The sequence below is a fragment of the Pan troglodytes genome, chromosome 11, assembly GCF_028858775.2.
Source record: "Pan troglodytes isolate AG18354 chromosome 11, NHGRI_mPanTro3-v2.0_pri, whole genome shotgun sequence".
NCBI classification, from domain to species: domain Eukaryota; kingdom Metazoa; phylum Chordata; class Mammalia; order Primates; family Hominidae; genus Pan; species Pan troglodytes.
In genome coordinates this window covers 10,885,426-10,905,539 of record NC_072409.2, presented here as the reverse complement: position 1 = coordinate 10,905,539, position 20,114 = coordinate 10,885,426, and the positions used below count along the sequence as shown (strand labels likewise).

The 20,114-nt window shown below is 55.0% G+C and overlaps 1 protein-coding gene across 1 annotated transcript in view; it reads right to left on the bottom strand.

Annotated features, from left to right (window-relative positions):
• NIBAN2 (niban apoptosis regulator 2) overlaps nt 1-19,573 on the bottom strand; it is a 63,623-nt gene extending 44,050 nt beyond the window's left edge. The window contains exon 1 of the mRNA XM_016961709.2: nt 19,319-19,573. Within this exon, the coding sequence (XP_016817198.1) occupies nt 19,319-19,373 (55 nt within the window). The 5' untranslated portion in view covers nt 19,374-19,573. The remainder of the gene's footprint in view (nt 1-19,318) is intronic.
• Between the last annotated feature and the right edge of the window lie 541 nt (nt 19,574-20,114).

Sequence of the window (20,114 nt, the reverse complement as noted above, 5' to 3'; positions counted from 1 at the left end):
TGCTGCCTGCAGCTTCTGGCCTGCAGGGTCCTCTCAGCGAGTGGGACTGGGGAGGGGCGATTCTGCCTTCTCAAAGCCAGGGAGGGAAAGAAGGGGAAGAAGAGAACAAGAAAGATGAGCCAATATGAAAATCCACTCGTGTGCTTGCTGCTGGGCCAGAGGAAACCCAATCCCAGATTGGAATGCCAGGGACCCTTTACATGGATAGAAGGAAAGTTTATTCAAATAACAAGACTCCCTTGGTCTGTACTCTAAGCTCAGCGAGCAGCAGGTGCAGGGCTTGCCCCACCCTCAGGTCACCAGCTGCAGGTGTCCTCAGGCTCCAGAGGGGGCCAGAAGGGGAGGTGGGAGAACAGCTCCCCTCCCAGCCCCGCCAGCCTCCCACTCTCTGTCCCAGGTGCCTGCGTGACCCCATTTGTGCGCCCTGAGAGACCCTGCGCAGCCAACAGCCTCTGTGGTCTTGGTCTGCTTCCCCGGGGGAGTCCCTTGAGGGTGAGTGGGGACCGCCTCAGTGTCTCCCCATCACTGGCCAGTGAAATGGGGTGGTGATACAGGGCTAAGAGCACTGGGCCCCAAATCCATGTACCTGACTGCTGCTGAGTGACCCTGGACAAGCCCCTCACCCTTCCTGGCTCCCTGTCTCCTCCCCGTACCATGAAGGGACTGCACACCATGGTGCTGGACCCTCAACGCCCTGATGCCCTCCACCTGGGACATGAGACAACGCTCCTTCCTGACACATTGGGAAGCCCAGAGGAGCCCACCATTAAGCCTTGATCGAACTGACCTGAGTCCTAACTGCCAGCCTAGGGTGCTGAAAAGCACTGTCCCTGACTGTTGCCAGCTCGCTCACACAGGTCAGACCCCTCTGTTAGTCATTAGCACAACTTTGCTTTAATAATTCATTGTTCCATCTCCATTTGCCCTAGGAGGGCAGGGACCCTGTCTGTCTCACTCATAACATATGCCCAGCATCTAGCACAGCACTTTGCACAGAAATATTTATCCCAACTATGTGACATTAGACCAGAGCTCTGCAGTTCAGTCTCCCAGTCATGTTAAGACACCAGAGGAGGATGGCATATTCCCAGAAAGGTTAACTCCAGCTTGGGGACAGACACTTCCCAGCCCCCAAGGTCCATATAAACCAGGGCCTCTCCAATCCCAGTATGGCCCAAGAGGCAGGACCCTTCCTGCAAATATAGGGCTGGGTTTGGGGCTGGGCCAGGCCAAGGTCACATATCAGCAGCAGAAAAGGTCACTACCTCCTCATGGAAACTAAGGCGGTCACCTAAGCTCAGATCCTCCACGTCCTCTTCCTGCTTGGATCCTGTCAAGTGATCCGGCACCTGCAAAGAGCCGGGAAACCAGAGCTGGCGGATCCTGCACTTCAACACCCTGTCCCCTGCGTGCCGGGCCGGTGAAAGGCCTGGGTCCGCCAGCCACTCCCCTGGGGCACGCACGTCACTCTGCTTCTGTGTTCCCATTAAGAAAAGGGAAGCCAGTGATTCCCACCCCACAAAGGGACAGATGGAACGGCACTTTGAAAAAAAACTACCGGCTAGGTGCGGTGGCTCATGTCTGTAATCCCAACACTTTAGGAGGCCAAGGTGGGTGGATCACCTGAGGTCAGGAGTTCGAGACCAGCCTGGCCAACATAGTGAAACCCTGTTTCTACTAAAAATACAAAATTGGCAGGGTGCTGTGGCTCACACCTGTAATCCCAGCACTTTGGGAGGCTGAGATGGGCAGATCACCTGAGATCAGGAGTTCAAGACCAGCCTGGGCAACATGGTGAAACCCCGTCTCTACTAAAAACACAAAAATTAGCTGGGTACACTGGTGGGCACCTGTAATCCCAGCTACTTGGGAGGCTGAGGCACGAGAATCGCTTGAACCCAAGAGGCAGAGGTTGCAGTGAGTGGAGATTGCGCCACTGCACTCCAGCCTGGGCAACAGAGCGAGACTCTGTCTCAAAAATAAATAAATAAAAATATAAATAAATAAATAAATACAAAATTAGCCAGGCGTGGTGCACATGCCTGTAGTCTCAGCTACTTGGGAGGCTGAGGCAGGAGAATTGCTAGAACCCAGGAGGCAGAGGTTGCAGTGAGCTGAGATCACGTCACTGCACTCCAGCCTGGGCAACAAGAGCAAAATTCCATCTTAAAAAAAAAAGAAAGAAAGAAAGAAAAAGAAAAGAACTACCACAGTGTCATGCACATGGGAGCTGCTGCCAGGCTGGCAAGAACCACAGCACCGATCTCTGGGAAGTTTTGGTTCCCTCAATGCCCATGCTCTGTCTACTCTGGGCCTCTGCAGAGCTGCCCTCTGCCTGAAACTCTCTCCTCCTGTATCCTTTGTGGCTCACCTGAGAGGTCCCCTCCCATGAGCTCAGCCAGCAGCAGGTGCAGGGCTTGCCCTACCCTCAGGTCACCAGCTGCAGGTGTCCTCAGCTGGGCCTCCCATGACTCTCCAGGTCTGGGTTAGGGCTGCTCCCTGGCTCCCAAAGATGCCCTAAACCCCCACCTCTGCTGGCGTGCCATGCTGGGCCTGTCTTCCCCAGACAGGGGTCCCCAAGAGGTTGAGGACCATGGCCGCCTCCCCACCCAGCACCCCCAGTCCCAGCACACAGCCTGACACTGAGCAGAGATGGCTCTCAAACCATGCGGAATCAATGGCTCAATCCCATTAATTGATTTAAGCTTTCCAACACAGCACTGTTTACAACAACAAAAAATAGAGCCGGACACCATGGCTCATGCCTGTAATCGCAGCACTTTGGGAGGCTGAGGCAAGAGGATCACTTAAGGCCAGGAGTTTCAGACCAGTCTGGATGACAAAGTGAGAATCCATCTCTACAGAAAATTTTTTTAAAAAATTAGCCAGGCATGGTGGCACAAGCCTGTAGTCCCAGCTACTTGGGAGGTTGAGGTGGGAGGATTGCTTGAGCCCAGGAGATTGAGGCTGCAATTGGCCATGATGGTGACACTGCCCTCAAGCCTGGGCAACAGAGCAAGATGCCATCTCAAAAACAAACAAACAAAAAAAGAAAAATAGAAAAAGCCTAACTGCCTGGCAATAGGGCTTTGACTGAGTAAGTTAAAATATAGACTATTGAGGCATAATGGAATATTCTTTTTTCTTTCTTTTTTTTTTTTTTGAGACAGAGTCTTGCTCTGTCACCCAGGCTGGAGTACAGTGGTGTGATCTCAGCTCACTGCAACCTCTGCCTCCTGGGTTCAAGCAATTCTCCTGCATCAGCCTCCCAAGTAGCTGAGATTACAGGTGTCCACCACCACCACGCCTGGCTAATTTTTGTATTTTAAGTAGAGACAGGGTTTCACTATGTTGGCCAGGCTGGTCTCCAACTCCAGACCTCAGGTGATCCGCCTGTCTCAGCCTCCCAAAATGCTGGGATTACAGGCATTAGCCTCCTTGCTCAGCCATAATGGAATATTCTGTATCCATTCACAAGGAGGAGGCCCACTACCCACTATTAAGGTAGAAGAACAAATTATGTATCAGGAAGGTGCCTGAAAGTCTTTTCTGGGTGGTAGGATTATTGGTGATTTTCATTTTCTTCCTATTACTTATCTGTTATTTTCTAATTTTCTTTGACCACTAGCTATTGCTTATGTAACAATAATAATAAAAGGTGAAAAACAATAAAGGGGGAAGACTGGGGAAGCTCAAAGTTGAAAGGCCAAACCTCCAGAGCTGTGAGAACCTGACCTTTGGCAGATGCTGCCAGGTGGGAGCCACAGTGGGTCTGAGGGGGAGGCCAGAGCTCACCGCCAAGCAACCTGATATAATACCATCCTGGCCATCAAGTTCAGGCTGCTGAGGCTCCTCCAGGAGGGAAGGAGTTCCCTGGCTGGGGACTGAACCCCGAGGACGGAAACTCTTCCTGAGTATTTGCTGTGTGCCAGGTACCAGGGGTGGCCCTGGCATGAAGCTCACAACAACCCTCTTGAAGGTAGCTGCAACCATCCCTGTGCTACAGATGGGTAAGGAAAAGCAGAGAGCTGAGGTCATCATGGAGACAGGCGGAAGGGAAGCCCTAAACACAGCAGAATGGGGTCTTCGTGCTCAGCCTCGTGCAGCGCATGCTTCTGGCCACCCAAGTTCTATGCCAGGTACCAGCATCCTGTGCATATTACCCTGGGGACCTGGAGCTCTGTCTGGCCTGGAGCCCTATCTTGCTCAGTTGCCCAGGCTGGAGAGCCGTAGCATGATCCAGCTAATTGCAGCCTCAACCTCCTGGGCTCAAGCAATCCTCCCACCTCAGCCTCCAGAGTAGCTGGGACTATAGGCTTGTGCCACCATGCCTGGCTAATTTTTTTTTACTTAGCAGGGACACCTCCGGACTGGAGGTCTGATGGGTCATAGGCTTTCCCAGTTGGATGGTACCCAACCACTCCTCACCACCCCAATGCCCCCACCCATGCCCGGCCTTCAGCACTCATCACGGAGAGAGACTCTTTATTTGTGGAATCCATCTGCCATCTCTGGGCTAAACTACCACAATCCTATCTGCTCACAGCCACTGGGGGCTCAGAGGCTGGGCACACAGACAGAGCCTACCTAACACAAGTTTGTTGCTCTCCTTGCCCTCATCACAGAAATTGAGTCCTCATTCTAAAGTCCAGCTAACAAGTGTTCATGGGAAGGACTCCCCATTCCCCAACCCCTTTGCCTGGCACTCAAGGCTGTGCTCAGCTCCCTGCCTTGGATAAGCAAGGGTCTATGCCAGGCCATGCCCTCCACTCACCCTTACCCCAAGTCTGCTGGTTAAAAATCCCTCCTGTCCTCCAAGATTCAGCTCAAACACCCCTCTTCCAGAATTTTCTCTTCCCTCTTCCCCGCTCTGGAGCCTGCCCTGTGCTTGCAACCCCCTTGGGGCTCCAGTCGGGCCAGCATGGCTTAGATTCTGAAGTCAGACAGGAATCAAATTGTTCCACTAAATACAGTCAATAGGGTTATTCTTTTCTTTTTCTTTCTTTTTTTTTTTTTTTTTTTTTTTTTTGCTTTTTGAGACAGGGTCTCGCTCTGTCACCCAGGCTGGAGTGCTATGGCACGATCTTGGCTCACTGCAATCTCAGCCTCCCAAGTTAAAGCAATCCTCCTGCCTCAGCCTCTCGAGTAGCTGGGACCACAGGCGTGCAACCCCATGCCCGGCTAATTTTTGTATTTTTAGTAGAGACGGCGGGTGGGGGTTTCACCATGTTGGCCAGGCTGGTCTCAAACTCCTGACCTCAGGTGATCTGCCCACCTCAGCCTCCCAAAGTGCTGGGATTACAGGCGTGAGCCACCAAAATGCTGGGATTACAGGCCTGAACCACTGCACCCACCCAGGTTATTCTTTTTGATTTAATCCACTCACTGTAAAAAAACAAAAAACAAAAAACAAAAATCAGGAGAGAATAAAAAAATTAAAATAATCCATTATCCCGCCACTCCAAAATAACCTCTATTTATATTTTGGTGAATTTCTTTCCTTATTTTGTTCTATGCCTATACAAACATACACACTTTCAGACATACAAAACTGAATCATCACTTTTAATGGCTTCATATTATGCCATTGAACAACGCCTGTTAATACATTGTTTCCATTCCATCCCCCATGCTGTAATGTAACCATTTTGTTACCTAATGCGGTACATTCTAGATGTGAAATGTTGGGGTGGGTTTCTCCCAGGGCTTTGGGCCACCTTTCTGCTGTCCTGTGTATTGGTGGAGGGAGTGGGAAGGGGGACGACCACCCTTGCCAGCCCCCATTTCCTGCCTAGCCTTTAGAAGATCCCAATACTTTAGTCACAGTGGTTTCTGTCTAGGGACACACAAAGGAGGGATTTAAAGACAACAAACCCAGCTCTCGCTGCAGTTCCACAGTCCCCAGGCTAAAACCCCGAAGCCAGCCCACCCACCCAGAACCATGGGGGGCCAGCGGCGGACCCTGGGCCTCCTGAACAGCACTCCTTAGGGGGGAGCGGCAGCTCACGTCTGTAATCCCAGCACTTTCGGAGGCCAAGGCAGGCAGATCACTTGAACAGCACACCTCTAAGATGGGTGACGAGATCCTGAGGCCCCAGGTGGGCACAGGACTTGCCCCAGAGCTGAGCCTGCTCCCTTTCCCACTCGGTGGGCTGTGTTTCCTCCTCTGTGACAGGAGAGCAAACCACAGGCACTGCTGGGGAGATCCCAGGACACGTGAGCTCCCAGGGAAGAGTGGCCATTTCTTTATAGCAATTCGCCCTCCGGTAATGATTTTAATTAATGACTGAGTGGTAATTGTTCTGTGTGTCTCCTGACCAGCCAGGAGCTCTACAGAGGCAGGGCCCAGGTGAGCTTGACTGGGCTGTTTCAGCCGCACCAGCTCAGATCCAAGCCCTGGGTGGGCCCTCAGTGGGTGCCCACCCCAAGCCTGACACACATGGGGTCAGTGGGGCCACCAGGACCAGGGCCCAGGTGTCCACCCCACCCTACCCGCACCCCTCCATCCCTGCCTGTCATGCTCAGAAGCTGCAGAAGGGCCAGGAATAGAAAGGAACCCAGAGAGAGAGCCGCCCTTCCAAGAAAGACTCTACCCGCCTCACCCTTGGGGCTCAAGGACAAGAATGAAGGGCTCAAAGCCAGTGAGTCACGCTTCGAGGAATACAGTCAGGAGGAAGGAAGTTGTGGATGGCCACATGGCTTCGTGCCTGCGGGTCTGAGACACGGAGGGGCCCAAACCACTCCTTCCACAAGGGCAGGGGGTACGTCACCACCCCAAGCCCCTCCCACATCTGCCCTGCTCCTCTGTAACCAACCCCCACCAACCACACACACACACATTCTGCACCTACCAGGACCTTCATCCAGAGAGCTTTGGGATCCCCATGCTCCCAGGATGTAGGACCTTGCAATGGCATTCATTCATTCATTCATTCATTCATTCCTGCTAGGGAACTAAAACAATTTGCACTAATAAATGTTCATTACAGTTATTGACCCCTCAGCATTTCTTGTGCTTTACACACATAATTTAATAACCTTTACAATCCAGTGGAGTAGAAGTATCATCATGCCCATTTTACAGCCAATGAAACTAAGGCATAAAGCCTGACCTAGGGTACTTGTTCACGGCACCTGACCTAGGGGTACTTGTTCAGCTGCTGGTGGAGCAAGTCTGAGCTGTGAGGCCACCTGTCCACCTCAGGGGAGCCCATGGTGAGTTAGCCCTCAGGTACTCATATCACAGATGGGAATTAGAATCACAACCATGGGCTGGGCGTGGTGGCTCAAACACCTGTAATCCCAGCACTTTGGGAGGCCAGGCAGGAGGATGGCTTAGCTCAGGAGTTTGAGACCAGCCTGGGTAACACAGGGAGACTCTGCCTATAAAAAATATAAAAATAAATTAGCCCCATGTGGTGGTGCACACCTGGGGTCCCAGCTACTGGGGAGACTGAGGCAGAAGGATTGCCGGAGCCCGGGAGGTTGAGGCTGCAGTAAGCTATAATTGCAATACTGCACTCCAGCCTGGGCAACAGTGCAAGACCCTGTCTCAAAAACAAAAATGAATCACAACCATGTGAGAAGGGCTATAGGTACACACGAGTGGCCAAGGGGCTGTGGGAGCTCAGAGGAAGAGCCTGATCCAGCCTACCAGGAGTGGGGCTACTGGCTGCAGGGCTTGGTCTGTGAGGGCATTTCAGGGTCTGGGCTTGACCTCGAGGGCACAGGACAGCCTGGAAGGGTCAGTCTGAAGGAGGGTGACACATGGTTAGTAGCAAGGTCACTCTACTACCAGAGGCTCTTATCCAACCCCTCCATTGAACCATGGGGGAAAGTGAGGCTTGGAGGAGAGGCAGGAGTTCACCCAAGGCCACAGAGGTCTGAAGCAGGACCAACCTCCCATCTACAGAGCTGGACTCCCAGAAGCCACACAGGGGACTGCAGGAAGAGGGGAGGGAGGGCGGGGGCTCAGCCCCAATTGCACAGGAAGTCTGCCAGGCTCCACCCGGGGGCCTCCAGGCAGGGCAAGCTGCCCAGCCCCCAGCCTGCAGGGCAGGCACCAGAAACAGCTCCTCTCGGATTCTGCCACAATCTCAGCAGGAAGACAGGAAAGCTGAGCTGGGCAGCCTGCTAAAGTCAGGCCAGGATTGGAGGTTTGGCCTCCCAGGACCAGGCCGGCTCTCAGGTCACTGAGAAAGTCACTCCTCTGCTCCAAGAGGGGCCCCTGCCTCTGGCCAGAGAGAAATGAAGAGTTTCTGAGATCCCAGTTGGCCTCGGGTCAGGGTGAGTGAAAGGGCTCAGTGTATTCAACCAGTTGGCTCAAATCTTTCCCCATCCTGCCACCCTCCTTGAGAGATGGGGTGACCTCCACTCTAGAGATGGGGAACTGAGGCCCAGAGGAGAGACGCCCCTTGACCAAGGTCACACAGTGAGCTGTGACTGTCCCAAGCTGGGCCAGGAGGGCTGACCCCAGGAGAGTCCTAGGGGGTCGGCCCCTACCTCCTTGGAAGAAAGGGCTGCCCCTTTCCCCCTCCTCTTTTCCTGGCAGCCTGAAATATAGGAGTAGGGGTGGGAGGGGAGGGTGGCTTTGGCTTTTTAAGTCCAACACAGCCCCTCACTGTCTGCGCATAGACGGGCCTGGGCTGTCTCCTCGGACACAGGCCCATCTGTGAGGCCCACACAGGGCTTGCTTCTCTCCCAGAGAGCTTGTTTGTTTACCCAGTTTTCATAATTATAAGTTCTGCAGCCCCACCCGGCCCAATCATTCCTTCCCTCACCATCCCTTGCCGTCTGGGGCCCTGCACGGGTGTGGGGGGTGGGAGTAGGAAGTCGGAGAGGGAAAAGCTTCATGCTGGGGTCAAGGCCCTGGGTTCCAGCCAAGCTCTGGTGCCCCTGAGAGCATAGGCATGTCCCATCATCTTCCTGGGCCTCAGTTTACTCGGGCATGAGAAAAAGGAGGGGATTGGTTAGAGGCGCTCATGGGGTCCTCCAGGACTAGGACGAGGAAGGGTCTGGGCCTGAAAAAGAAAAGCAGACACTTCTCATCAGCACCTCAAAAATCAAGGCAGGGCTAGGGGAGGTGTGGTAGGGTGAGAGGCACACACCTTCCCCAGCCCATCAGGCCTGCCCACCCTAAAGCTCAAACTCAGCTCTCTTTTCTACCCTTCGCCTCCCAGAGAATACTGCTCTCAAAAAAAGCAAAAACAAAAAGCAAAACAGAAGTGCAATTGTCAGCTCCCTCCTCCTCTAGATGCCTGAATCACCCCTTAAATCTCTGACAGGCCGGGCAAAGGACACACAGCTTCCCTAAGAACTCAGCTAAAACGCAATTGCCATTTACTGAGCAGCCTGCACAGGCCAGGAACTGCGCAGTGCACCTCCCAGAACCTTCACCCAGCCCAAAGGCAGGGAGCACCAATCCCATCTTAGCGACAACTGGACCTCCAAGGAGGAGAGCTGTGTGCCGAAGGCCACACAGCTTTCAGTGGCAGAAGCATACTGCCACCAGGTCAAAGCCAGACACGCTGCCTCTTGAGATGGGCCGACTGAGTGCTGAAACCAACATACACTCTGGGAAACATAAAGATCCACGGGCTTTGTAACATGAGCCACAGCACATCCAGCTTGATGGAATCTTCTTGGCTGGCATGAGTTCCATGAGATCAGGGCTCATGTCACTGCTTTGTCCCCAGTTCCCAGCTCAGGCCAGGAACAGGACAGCTTTCAGAGCAAGCTCTTCCTTCAATGGCAAGATGGCCTCCTGCAATGTGGAGGTGCTGCACCTGCTCTGTGCCTTCTGTGCAGCCTAAGGCCCACAGGTTCCTAAGGGGTCACAGCTGGAAGGGCATGCCCGTTGCACAGATAGGCAAAGTGAGGAGGAGGCACAGAGAAAAGGAAGGGCTTGTCAGAGGCCTCCAGGCACCCATCCTGGGGAGCCTGCCTCCTAGCCTGCACCCACCAGTGGTTCCTGGCAGGTGGAATAAATCAGAGGTGACTGGAGCACGAGTGGGTGGGCAGCTTCTTCCCAAGGGACTCCTCTTCTAGAAGGTGCTAAGCTTCACAAATTCGGCTGGACACAAATAGTTCTGCTCAGCATGGGGCATGGGAAAGATGGACAGCAGCTGCAGTTGGCTTGGCCACAGATGGGCAGGTGGGAAAGTGGGGTCTGCACTTTGCAAACCACAGTTCATTCTTCCTCCCCTCCTGGATGCCCAGTTACTCCCTGGGCCCCCACCCCTGCACGTGGACCCTCTACCCAGCACCCTGACCCACACCCGGCACTTCTGATCTGCAAGAGGAGGGCCTCCCTTGGCCAATGTCCTGTGTGAACCACATAGAACGGTAACAGTGGATGAACCAGGAGCCGATGCTCCCTAAGCACAAAGAGCTAAGGCCACATCATCTCACCGACCCTGCACAACACCCTCAGGGGCCTGGGATACTGCTGTGTCCACTTTACAGATGAGGAATTTGAGGTCCAGAGAAGGGAGGGCAGCTGCCAAATGACAGGGCAGTCCTGACAGCATCTCAAACCAGGTCCTCTGACTCCCGGCCTCTTTCTACTCTGCCCTTGGAGGGGAAGAAGGTTCTCATTTTCAGGGCTGCCTGGGAAAGGACTGAGTTTCCTGTCACTAGAGGAGTGGGAGCAGAGGCTGCAAGACCAGTGGTTGAAGGTCTGCCTTGATAAAACAACCTACAGAATCCAGACAGGTTTCCCTGTAGCCAACAGTCACGTACATCAGCTCGCCCCAGTCCTGCACAGCACCATCACTGAGGCCTGGCCACGCCACCCCCCCTGTACACACATATCCCTCATTGCACCCGACCCCCACCCACGCAGGTCCAGTCCCTCTCACCATGGGGTTCACCTCCTCCCATCCACACTCACTCACAGCTGACCCACCGGTGCCACTTCTGCCTGAAAATGCCTCCAAGGCCTCCCTGGGACCCTAAGGACAAAGGCCCTTCCTCGCCAAGACCAGCCTTTGTGGTTCCCTCTACCTCCCCCATCCTGAGTCCCAGCAGGCTGGCCCACCCCAGGCCAGTCTCCCTTACACCTTCCCAAGGAAGGCCTTTCCCTTTGGGAACATTGCTTGCCCTGTGAAGGGACAGCCAGCCAGGAAGCACACACAGGCAGACACCATGTGATTGTGTAGCTGCGTGTCCCCGGTGCCCAGCACAGCGCCGGGCACACAGAAGGTGTTCAATAACTATTGATTGAATTCATACAAGAAATAAGGACTACGTGTGTTGGGGGCCAGAGCTCATCACACCCCTTGATGGTCTCACAGGCATGCACCTCTATTTCTACATAGAAGCCACCAGCCCTGCCTTTGGAAGGCATCTTGAGACCCCTACAAAAGGGTTTTCAGAGGCAGAGAATTCCCAAGAGTAGATACTGGCCTTGAGGTCACAGACAGGGAGAAAAGGCACAGAGAGGCATGGCCATTGGGTCCAGAGTCACACAGCAAGTGGTCAATGGGACCAGGCTTAAGGCTTACAAGTCTAGTTCTTGACACATGGGTGGGCAAGGAGGGAGCATGTTCCCATCCATCTTCTCACCCTTTTCCTCTGTGCACTGCCAAATGCCAGACACAGAGTGGATGCTGCTGCGGAGTGACTGACCTTGCTGGAACCACAGCCCCATCCCACCACCCTCCAGGAACTCGCTGAATACCCCAGGTGTCCAGGGCCATAGGCTGGTGCTCCTCTGACCTTGGAAGGGAAGAAGATTCTCATATTTAGGGCTGCTTAGGAAAGGAGTGGGTCATGTCAACTTCCTGGAGCACATGGCAGGGAGCAGGGGATGCACAAGGCCACAGACAGACCAGACACATCTCCCTGGGTGTCAAATTAGCTCAATAAAGTCACAATCATAACAGCTACCACTCACATATTGTCACCTCCCACCAACACTGTTCTGCGCTGACCAGGGGACTTGACCTTCATACCTTGAGATGCCAGAACTCTCATCCTTATGTAAGGAGGGCTCTAAGACTCAGACAGGGTGACTGACTTGCCCCCGAACACCAGTCCATCCAGTGGCAGAGCCAGGACTCAAACCCAGTCTGACTGCAAAGCCTTACCCCAAAACCTCTGGGCTCCCTGCTTCTTCAGGCTTACCATCCACCACGTCACCAGGCAGGCCCCTTCACCTTCGTGGGCCAGAAGCAGCCCAGCTCCAAAAAAACGGGACCAGTCCCAGGGGGTGGACACTTCCTGTTCTTCCAGTTTTAAAATTTTTGAGATCAAAAGATTGTACCCTTCCATGACTCAGGCCCTAAGATTCTACCAGGAGAAGAGAATGGCTTTGCTCCACCCTCACGGGTTTTAAACCTAGGCATCTGCCCGGACTCCTTCCTTAAACCTCTGCCCAGCAGCGTCTACAGAATACCCTTCTTCCTCCAGCACAGAAGTGGATGGGGTGGGGCAGGGGAAGGAAAAAGCAGTGCAGGAATTTCTGCAACCGCAGGATGATGCTTGCAGGAGCCCGGGGTGGAGTGAGTCATGAGCTCTGCCCGCGGGGAAGGAGGAGGGGGGCGCAGGGAAGGAGAATGGGGCTGGTCAGAGGCTGTGAGTCTCAGACTGAGTAATGACGGGTGGGATAGATTTGTGCAACCTATGGGAGGGAGACTGACACAAGCTGCTCTATTCCCACTCGGCTTCTCCTCCCACTTCCTCTCCCCGCCTCCGAAAGCTTACCTCTCTTGGAGGCCTTTTTCAGTGTCCCCCTGCCCAGTCTGGGCACCACGGACGACATACTAATAGCAGAACGTGGTTTAAATAGCTAAGGCCTTGGACTATCCGATCCAGGCCTGCCACTGAGGTGGGAATTCAATAAGATGATACAGACAAAGGAAGGCTTGGCACATAGCAAGTGCTCAGTTAAACCGTTGCTAATGTTTACAGTTATCACTCCGAGCCTGATTACTGCCCCTCCCTGCTCTATCAACCATGTCTTCAGACAGAAAATATATATCCATTCCTACACACCGCAGGCTAGAGTCTATGGCCACACACCCAGAGGCCATGGTCATCAGTCCCCGTCCCCAGTACACAGGCAGCCCCTTCAAGCCCACTAGCCCTGAACGATGCTCAGAGATGGCAGGAAGGAGCCTCCCTCTAAATGCCCAGGTTGGCGGAAGCAGAGCACGGGAAGAGTTGGGCTGGGAGATGAATCGGTCTTCGACAGAGAAGTTGACTGGAGCCAGAAAAGAAACACACACAGTGGCTCTGTTTGCCCCTACAAACCAACATGTGAGAAACAACCTCATGTCCAGCATTAGGGAAAAAGCTGGGAAAGTGACCCTCTGTCCTCAAATGGAATAAAATGCAGCCTTTGGGGATGCTTCCAGGGAGGTTTTAATGACCTGGGAGAGATGTTTACTATAGATCATGTAGTGAAAGAAGCAAGACACAAACTTGAGTCATGGTCCCAGTAAAGTGTAATGATCGACACAGAAGGGAAGTACTCCCAGAGGATGAAGTGGTTATCGCAGGACGGCGGGTGAGTGGTTCCTATTCCTGTTTTTCCGCTTCACTCCTTGGACAGCAGGGAGGGCAGCCATGGCCCAGCGTGGGTTTAGAAAGGTCTCTTTGGCAGTGTGTGTGGGAAGGACTAGAGGCTCCGAGGAGGCTGGAGCAGCTCTGAGTAGGCGAGGCCGGCACTCAGGCCCCAGCAGTGGAAAAGGAACAGAGTCAGGGGGACTAGAGGAGGCTGGATGGAGGGGAAGGCAGGGTCAAAGCCAACAAAAGCATGTTATGTAAGACCCAACAGAGAGACAGCATCATCCCCAGACACTTCGCCCCCAGGGGCTGACCCGGACCTTGGCTAAGGGCAGCGGCCCAGGCCCAGGCACTGCTTCCGGCCAGCCTGGTCTCTCTGCAAAGTCCAGGGGAGCAAAGAGGAAGCCACACAGCAGGGTGAGGGGTGGCAGAAGGTGGAACCCCTCCATCCCTTCACTCTTGGCATCTACAGCCACTTCCCAAATGTTGAGAGGTAGATTTTTTTTTTTTTTTTTTGAGACAGAGTCTCACTCTGTCACCCAGGCTGGAGTGCAATGGTGCGATCTCGTCTCACTGCAACCTCCACCTCCCGGGTTCAAGCGATTCTTGTGCCGCAGCCTCCCAAGTAGCTGGGACTACAGGCATGCACCACCAGGCCCGGCTAATTTTTTAGTAGAGACGTGGTTTCATCATGTTTGCCAGGCGGCTGGTCTCAAACTCTTGACCTCAGGTGATCTGCCTGCCTCTGTCTCCCAAAGCGCTGGAATTACAAGCGTGAGTCACCGCGCCCAGCAGAGAGGTAAGTTTTTAAAATCACTTTGGAAAGAAGCATTATTTGTTTTGCTCAATAAATAATTAAGACACCCTTCTTCTCATATCTGGTTGTCAAAAGGATGAAAATGCTCAATGCTAAGGTCCATCTTAGCAGGAGAGTGTCAAACGCCTGCTGCCTTCTTAAAGGCTATGTGTCCATCTATCAAAAGGTGACCCAGGCAGGGCATGGTGGCTCACGCCTATAATCTCAGCAATTTGGCAGGCCGAGGCAGATGTATCACCTGAGGTCAAGAGTTCGAGACCAACTTGACCAATATGGTAAAACCCCATCTCTACTAAAAATACAAAAATTAGCCAGGTGTGGTGGTGGGCACCTGTAGTCCCAGCTACTCAGGAGGCTGAGACAGGAGAATTGCTTGAACCCAGGAGGCGGAGGTTGCAATGAGCCGAGATCATGCCACTGAACTCCAGCCTGGGCAACAAAGTGAGACTCTGTATCAAAAAAAAAAAAAAAAAAAAAAAGGTGACCCAGGAGTTCCATTTCAGGGCCTCTCTGATACTGGAATATTACAGAGGGTTTGTACCAGCAGGTTCAAGCAGCACTGTGAATACTAGCAAAATACTGGAAACAACCCAAATGCCCATTCACAGAGGGCTGGGTAGACAAACCATCCATGCACAGAAACGAACTCACCAAGAAAAGAATGAGGTAGTCTTGTGTGTTCTGACACAGAAAGATGTCCACCAATTTACCAAGTGAAAAAAATCAAACCACAGAAGCATAGAGTAATATCTCTTTTTATAGGTCGGGCGTGGTGGCTCATGCCTGTAATCCCAGCACTTTGGGAGGTCGAGGTGGGTGGATCACCTGAGGTCAGGAGTTCGAGACCAGCCTGGCCAACATGGTGAAACCCTGTCTCTACTAAAAATACCAAAATTAGCCGGGCATGGTGGTGCACGCCTGTAATCCCAGCTACTCAGGAGGCTGAGGCAGGAGAATTGCTTGAACCTGGGAGGCGGAGGTTGCAGTGAGCTGAGATCTTGCCACTGCACTCCAGCCTGAGTGAGACGCCATCTCAAAAAAAAAAAAAATCTGTTTTTATAAACCAAGCTATTATGAGCATGTACAGAGAGAGGTAGGTTTGGAAATGGTGACACACCACACTTAAGTGACTTCTTCTGGGAAGTGGGATTTAAGGGAGAAAGATGGAGGGTGCTTTCATGTTTTATTTCACCCTCCTAAATTGTTTGTACATGCGTTACTTTTGCTCAGGCAATCCTTCCACCTCAGCCTCCCATCTAGCTGGAACCACAGGCGCTTACGACAATGCCCGGCTAATTTTTTGTATTTTTACTAGAGACGGGGCTTTGCCGTGTTGCCCACGCTGGTCTTGAACCCCCCGGTTCAAGCAATCCGCCCTCCTCAGCCTCCCAAAGTGCTGAGATTACAGGCGTGAGCCACCATGCCTGGCCTGTGCACACATTACTTTTGCAATTAGACAAAATGTTCAGTGGTTGCCTAGATTTAGGAGGGACTAGGAGGAAACAGGAGTGACTACTAAGGAGTAGAGGATTTCTTTCCGGGCTGATGAAAATGCTCCAACATTGATGGTGGCGATGGTTGCGCAATTCTGTGAATATACTAAAAACTGCTGAAGTGTACACTTCAGGTGGCTGAATTGTATGGTAGGTGAATTACGCCTCAATAAAGCTATTATTTTTGGCTGGGCGTGGTGCCAAAGCTATAATCTTGGCACTTTGGGAGGCTGAGGAGGGTGGATCACCTGAGGTCAGGAGTTCGAGACCAGCCTGACCAATATGGTGAAACCCCCGTCTCTACTAGAAATACCAAAATCAGCCGAGCATGGTGGTGCGTACCTGTAACAGAGGGCTGAAGCAGGAGAATCACTTGAACCCAGGAGGTGGAGGTTGCAGTGGGCTGAGATTGTGCCACTGGACTCCAGCCTGGGACAGAGAGTGAGACTCTGTCTCAAAAAAAAAAAAAAAAAAAAAAGAGATGTTAGTTCATGGGCGGGAAGTTCACACCTGTAATCCTAGCACTTTGGGAGGCCAAGCCTCCCAAAGGAGGATTGGTTGAGCCCAGGAGTTCAAGACCAACCTGGGCAACATAGGGAGACCCTGTCTCTCTCTCTCTCTCTCACACACACACACACACACACACACACACACACAAATTAGCACGGCATGGTGGCGCATGCCTGTAGTCCCAGCTACTTGGGAGGCTGAGGTGGGAGGATCACTTGAGCCCAGGAGGTCAAGGCTGCAGTTAGCTATGATGATGCCACTGCACTCCAGCCTGGGTGACAGAGCAAGACCCTGTCTCAAAAAAAAAAAAGATATTACTCCAAGGTTGCAGGCGTTATATTGGGACCTTGAGCTGGCTTCAGTCTGGGGGAGATTTGTGGGGAAAATTTGGGATTGTTAGGCCCTCAGAGCTGAAAGGGACTTCAGCCATCGAGTGGCCCACCCACTTCGGTTCACAACTAGGGAAACGGAGACCCAGGGAGAGGAAGTGGCCTGCCCAAGGATCCTCAAGCCTCCCAGATCCCAGGCCAGGGATTCTTCCTCCCCGCACACTGCCTCGTGTAAGGAGGCAGGAGTCATCCTGCCACCAGCCCCGTGGGGCTCCTGGTGTGGAAACAAGCCTCTGCTTGCCAGGGGCTTTGAAATCCCAGGATGAAAGGTGCCGTGGCAGCAAAACAGCACCGTGGCCGGGAGCACGCTTGACCTTTGCCAGGACTTGCAGGCAGGCTGGCATTCACCTGCTCACCTGCTCGGGGCGGGCACAAAGCTGCAGGTCAAACCTCGGAACCCTAACAGGCCTGGGAACTCAGAGCACTGTGGGAAGGGATGTCTCTAACTCTGACATTTCTACTGGGGCAGAGAACAAGGCCTCAGGTAGGGAGGGTTCTGGAATTTTAATTGCCAGCTTTGAGAGTACCTACTGCTCCTTGGGTGGGGTGAGGAGGGTGCCTGGATCACTGGAGGCGGCAAATACACGCCCTCATTCCCTTCCAGCAGAGATTTCAAAGGCAGCTCACTTCCTCTGGAGGAGACTGGGAGGCTTCCCGGCTGCCCCCTTCCAACACCCCACCCCCCCACATCAGGAACTCCTCTCAGGTGAGTCTGGACCAGGAATTCGAGGCATTTAAAGAGGATTATAAATAGCACTGAAGTGTGGAGAAGAGAGAGACCAGCAGGCTCTGAGTGGGCACAACTTTCTTCCACCCAGCCTGGTATCCAGAAAATAAATCCAACCCTCTCCAGTAAAGGACACTTCACCTTCTGTGGTCTCAGTCCCCTCCCCTGTAACATGCCAGGGGAGAGAGGGTGGGCTGGCAATTCTCAGCCCAGGAGACGGGAAGACAGGGAGGCCCAGCACTGAGTATGGGGAGAGGAAAAACCCCACCGAATGCACGGCACACCCCACCCAGGCCCCTCGAGGGGCCTCAACAGGAGGTCCTGAATGGAGGGACTGTTACAGAGCCCCAGGAGCTTGCTGCGACAGGGAGGGGACAGGAAGACTCCGCCCTGGCCCTTCCTCCTCCCACAGTCCAGGCCTGGTCGGACAAGGAGGCTTTCCAGGACTTAACCCCACGCTGGTCAGAGGCTAGAGAGGGTCCGATTCATTTCCACATCACCCCAGTCACCCCTGTGCCCAGCCAGCCCCAGGCCTGGCACAAGGGAGGGACTCTGGCCTTGGGACTTGGCCCGGGACCACAGTCACTTGGCAGACCTCCCCAGCACCTCCCTGGTGCCCAGCATGGGTGCGGCCCTGGAGACATGGAGTTAAAGGACACCTGGCCACTGCTCTCAGGGCTTCCTGCTCTCAAGGGAGCGTGGAGAACACGGTGGTGAAATTCTACAGGACACAAAAATAAGTGCAGGCGGACGCGGTGCTCAGGGCCCACTAGACAGCGAGGGGCGACCCACCTGAACCGTCACCCCACGTACAAGTGCCTCTCCTATGCCAGGCCCTGTGCTAAGCAAGCCACATGAGTTACTTCACGTAAGCCTCCCAACAACTCATTAATAAGGAAGAAATCACTGACCCCATTTCAAAGAGGAGAAAACCAAGGTGTACAGGACAGATGTCTGGGAAGCAAATGCTGGGATTCCACCCAGGGCAGCTCCACCAGCCAGGAGAGATCGGCCAGAGAGGAGTTTCTCAGGCAGCCGAGATCCTCATCCTATCTCACCGTTCTCCAGAGTCTGTGGGGAAAAGGAACCCAGGCCCCCGCTGCAGCTCCGGCTTCCCCAGGAGCCTTGGGGACAGCTGTCCCTGGGAGAAGTGGCCACTGTGCAGTAATAGGCTGAGAGTAGGGTTGGCTGAAGAACAGGGTTGAAGGGGCTGGCGACTGGCCCTGAGGGCCCCCCCACTCTGGTGACCGGTCCCCGGGCCCCTGCTGCTAGCAGGGGCAGCCTGCTGTCTGCGCCAAAAGACATGCAACCCCACCGCCTCCGGGGCGCCCCATCGATCCCTGGCCCCACTCCCCAGGATCAGTCCCGGGCCTTCATGGGCCCGTCCTTCAGGAAGCCTCCGCCACGTGTACCAGGGCTGGGGCCCGGCGGAGCTGGGGACGGGACGGCTGGGGAGGAAGGTGAGCGCGCGCTGGCTGGGTCTGGGAGATCCCAAAGCTGGTAGCGGATGGGCTTGGAACGCTTCTGGGCGGGGACAGCCAAGGGTGGGCAGCAGGCTGCGACCCCTGCTCCAGCTCGGCCAGGGGTCGTGGGCTGGGGGTCCGCCAAGCCCGGGCTCCGAAGGGGTTCCGGGAGAGAAGGGGTTCCGAGTCCCCTTGAGCCGGGAAAGGTGGCGCTCAGAAGAGCGCGGGAAGGGGCGCCCAGGCTCAGAGGGAACGAGCTCGGACGCGGGGCACGCTCCCTGGCAGCTCCCTCCGGCCCGGCCTGACTCTCCCGAGCCCCCGGCCCCGGCGCCGACTGCTGGCCGGGGCGGGGGCGTGGTCCGGGGGTTCCGGCAGGACCCTGGGCGCGCGTGGCGCGGCGCGACCCTCACCTGCGATGTGCTGGCGCCGGGCGTCGTCCAGGTGCGTGGAAAGCACGTCCCCCATGGCCAGGAGGAGTCGCGGCCCGATCCGGCCAACGCCGCCGCTGTTGCCCGCGCTGCTCAGGCGGACGCCGCCGGCGCCATGGAGCCCGGCCCGCCCTGCTTCCCCCGCTCCCGCCGCTCCCGCCGCTCCCGCCGCCCGGCTGCGGCTTCCGCTCCGGCTCCGCTCCCGGTCGGGCCCCGTCCCTCCCGCCGGCCCCCTTGGCCCCCTTGGCCCCCTCCCTGCCCTCGGCCCTGCACCCCGGCGCCCCGCCCCGCCCCACCAGACCACGCCCCCGCAGGCCAACCCCGCCCCCTCCCCGCCCGCCGCCCTGCGCCCGCCGCGACCCACCCCGCCCCGCCCCGCCCCGCCCCGCCCTCGGTCCTGCACCCTCTGCGCCCCACCCAGCCCCTCCAGGGTCCGCCCCGTATGCCTCGCCCCCTCCGCTGCCTCGGGCGGGCGGGGCACAGGGGCCGTGGACGCCGGGACCGCCCTGGAGAAGGAGACAAAGAGAAGGTCCCAGAAAGGGAGACCGCGGAGAGACTGCGAAGAGCGCACCCGCCCTGTACCTAAGCAGAGAAAGAGACGGGGCTGGTGGGGGCATCTGAAAAACTGGGGGTGCTCTGGGGGACTCCAGCCTGAGTGTCACCCCCCTCCCCTCCCCAACCCTGCCCGCGCGGGAAAAGAATCGCGCCGAGGAGGATGTGGGGCACTGGCAGGGGACGCCTGGACCTACGGGCCGGAATTCGGCGTTCGCCCCCTCCT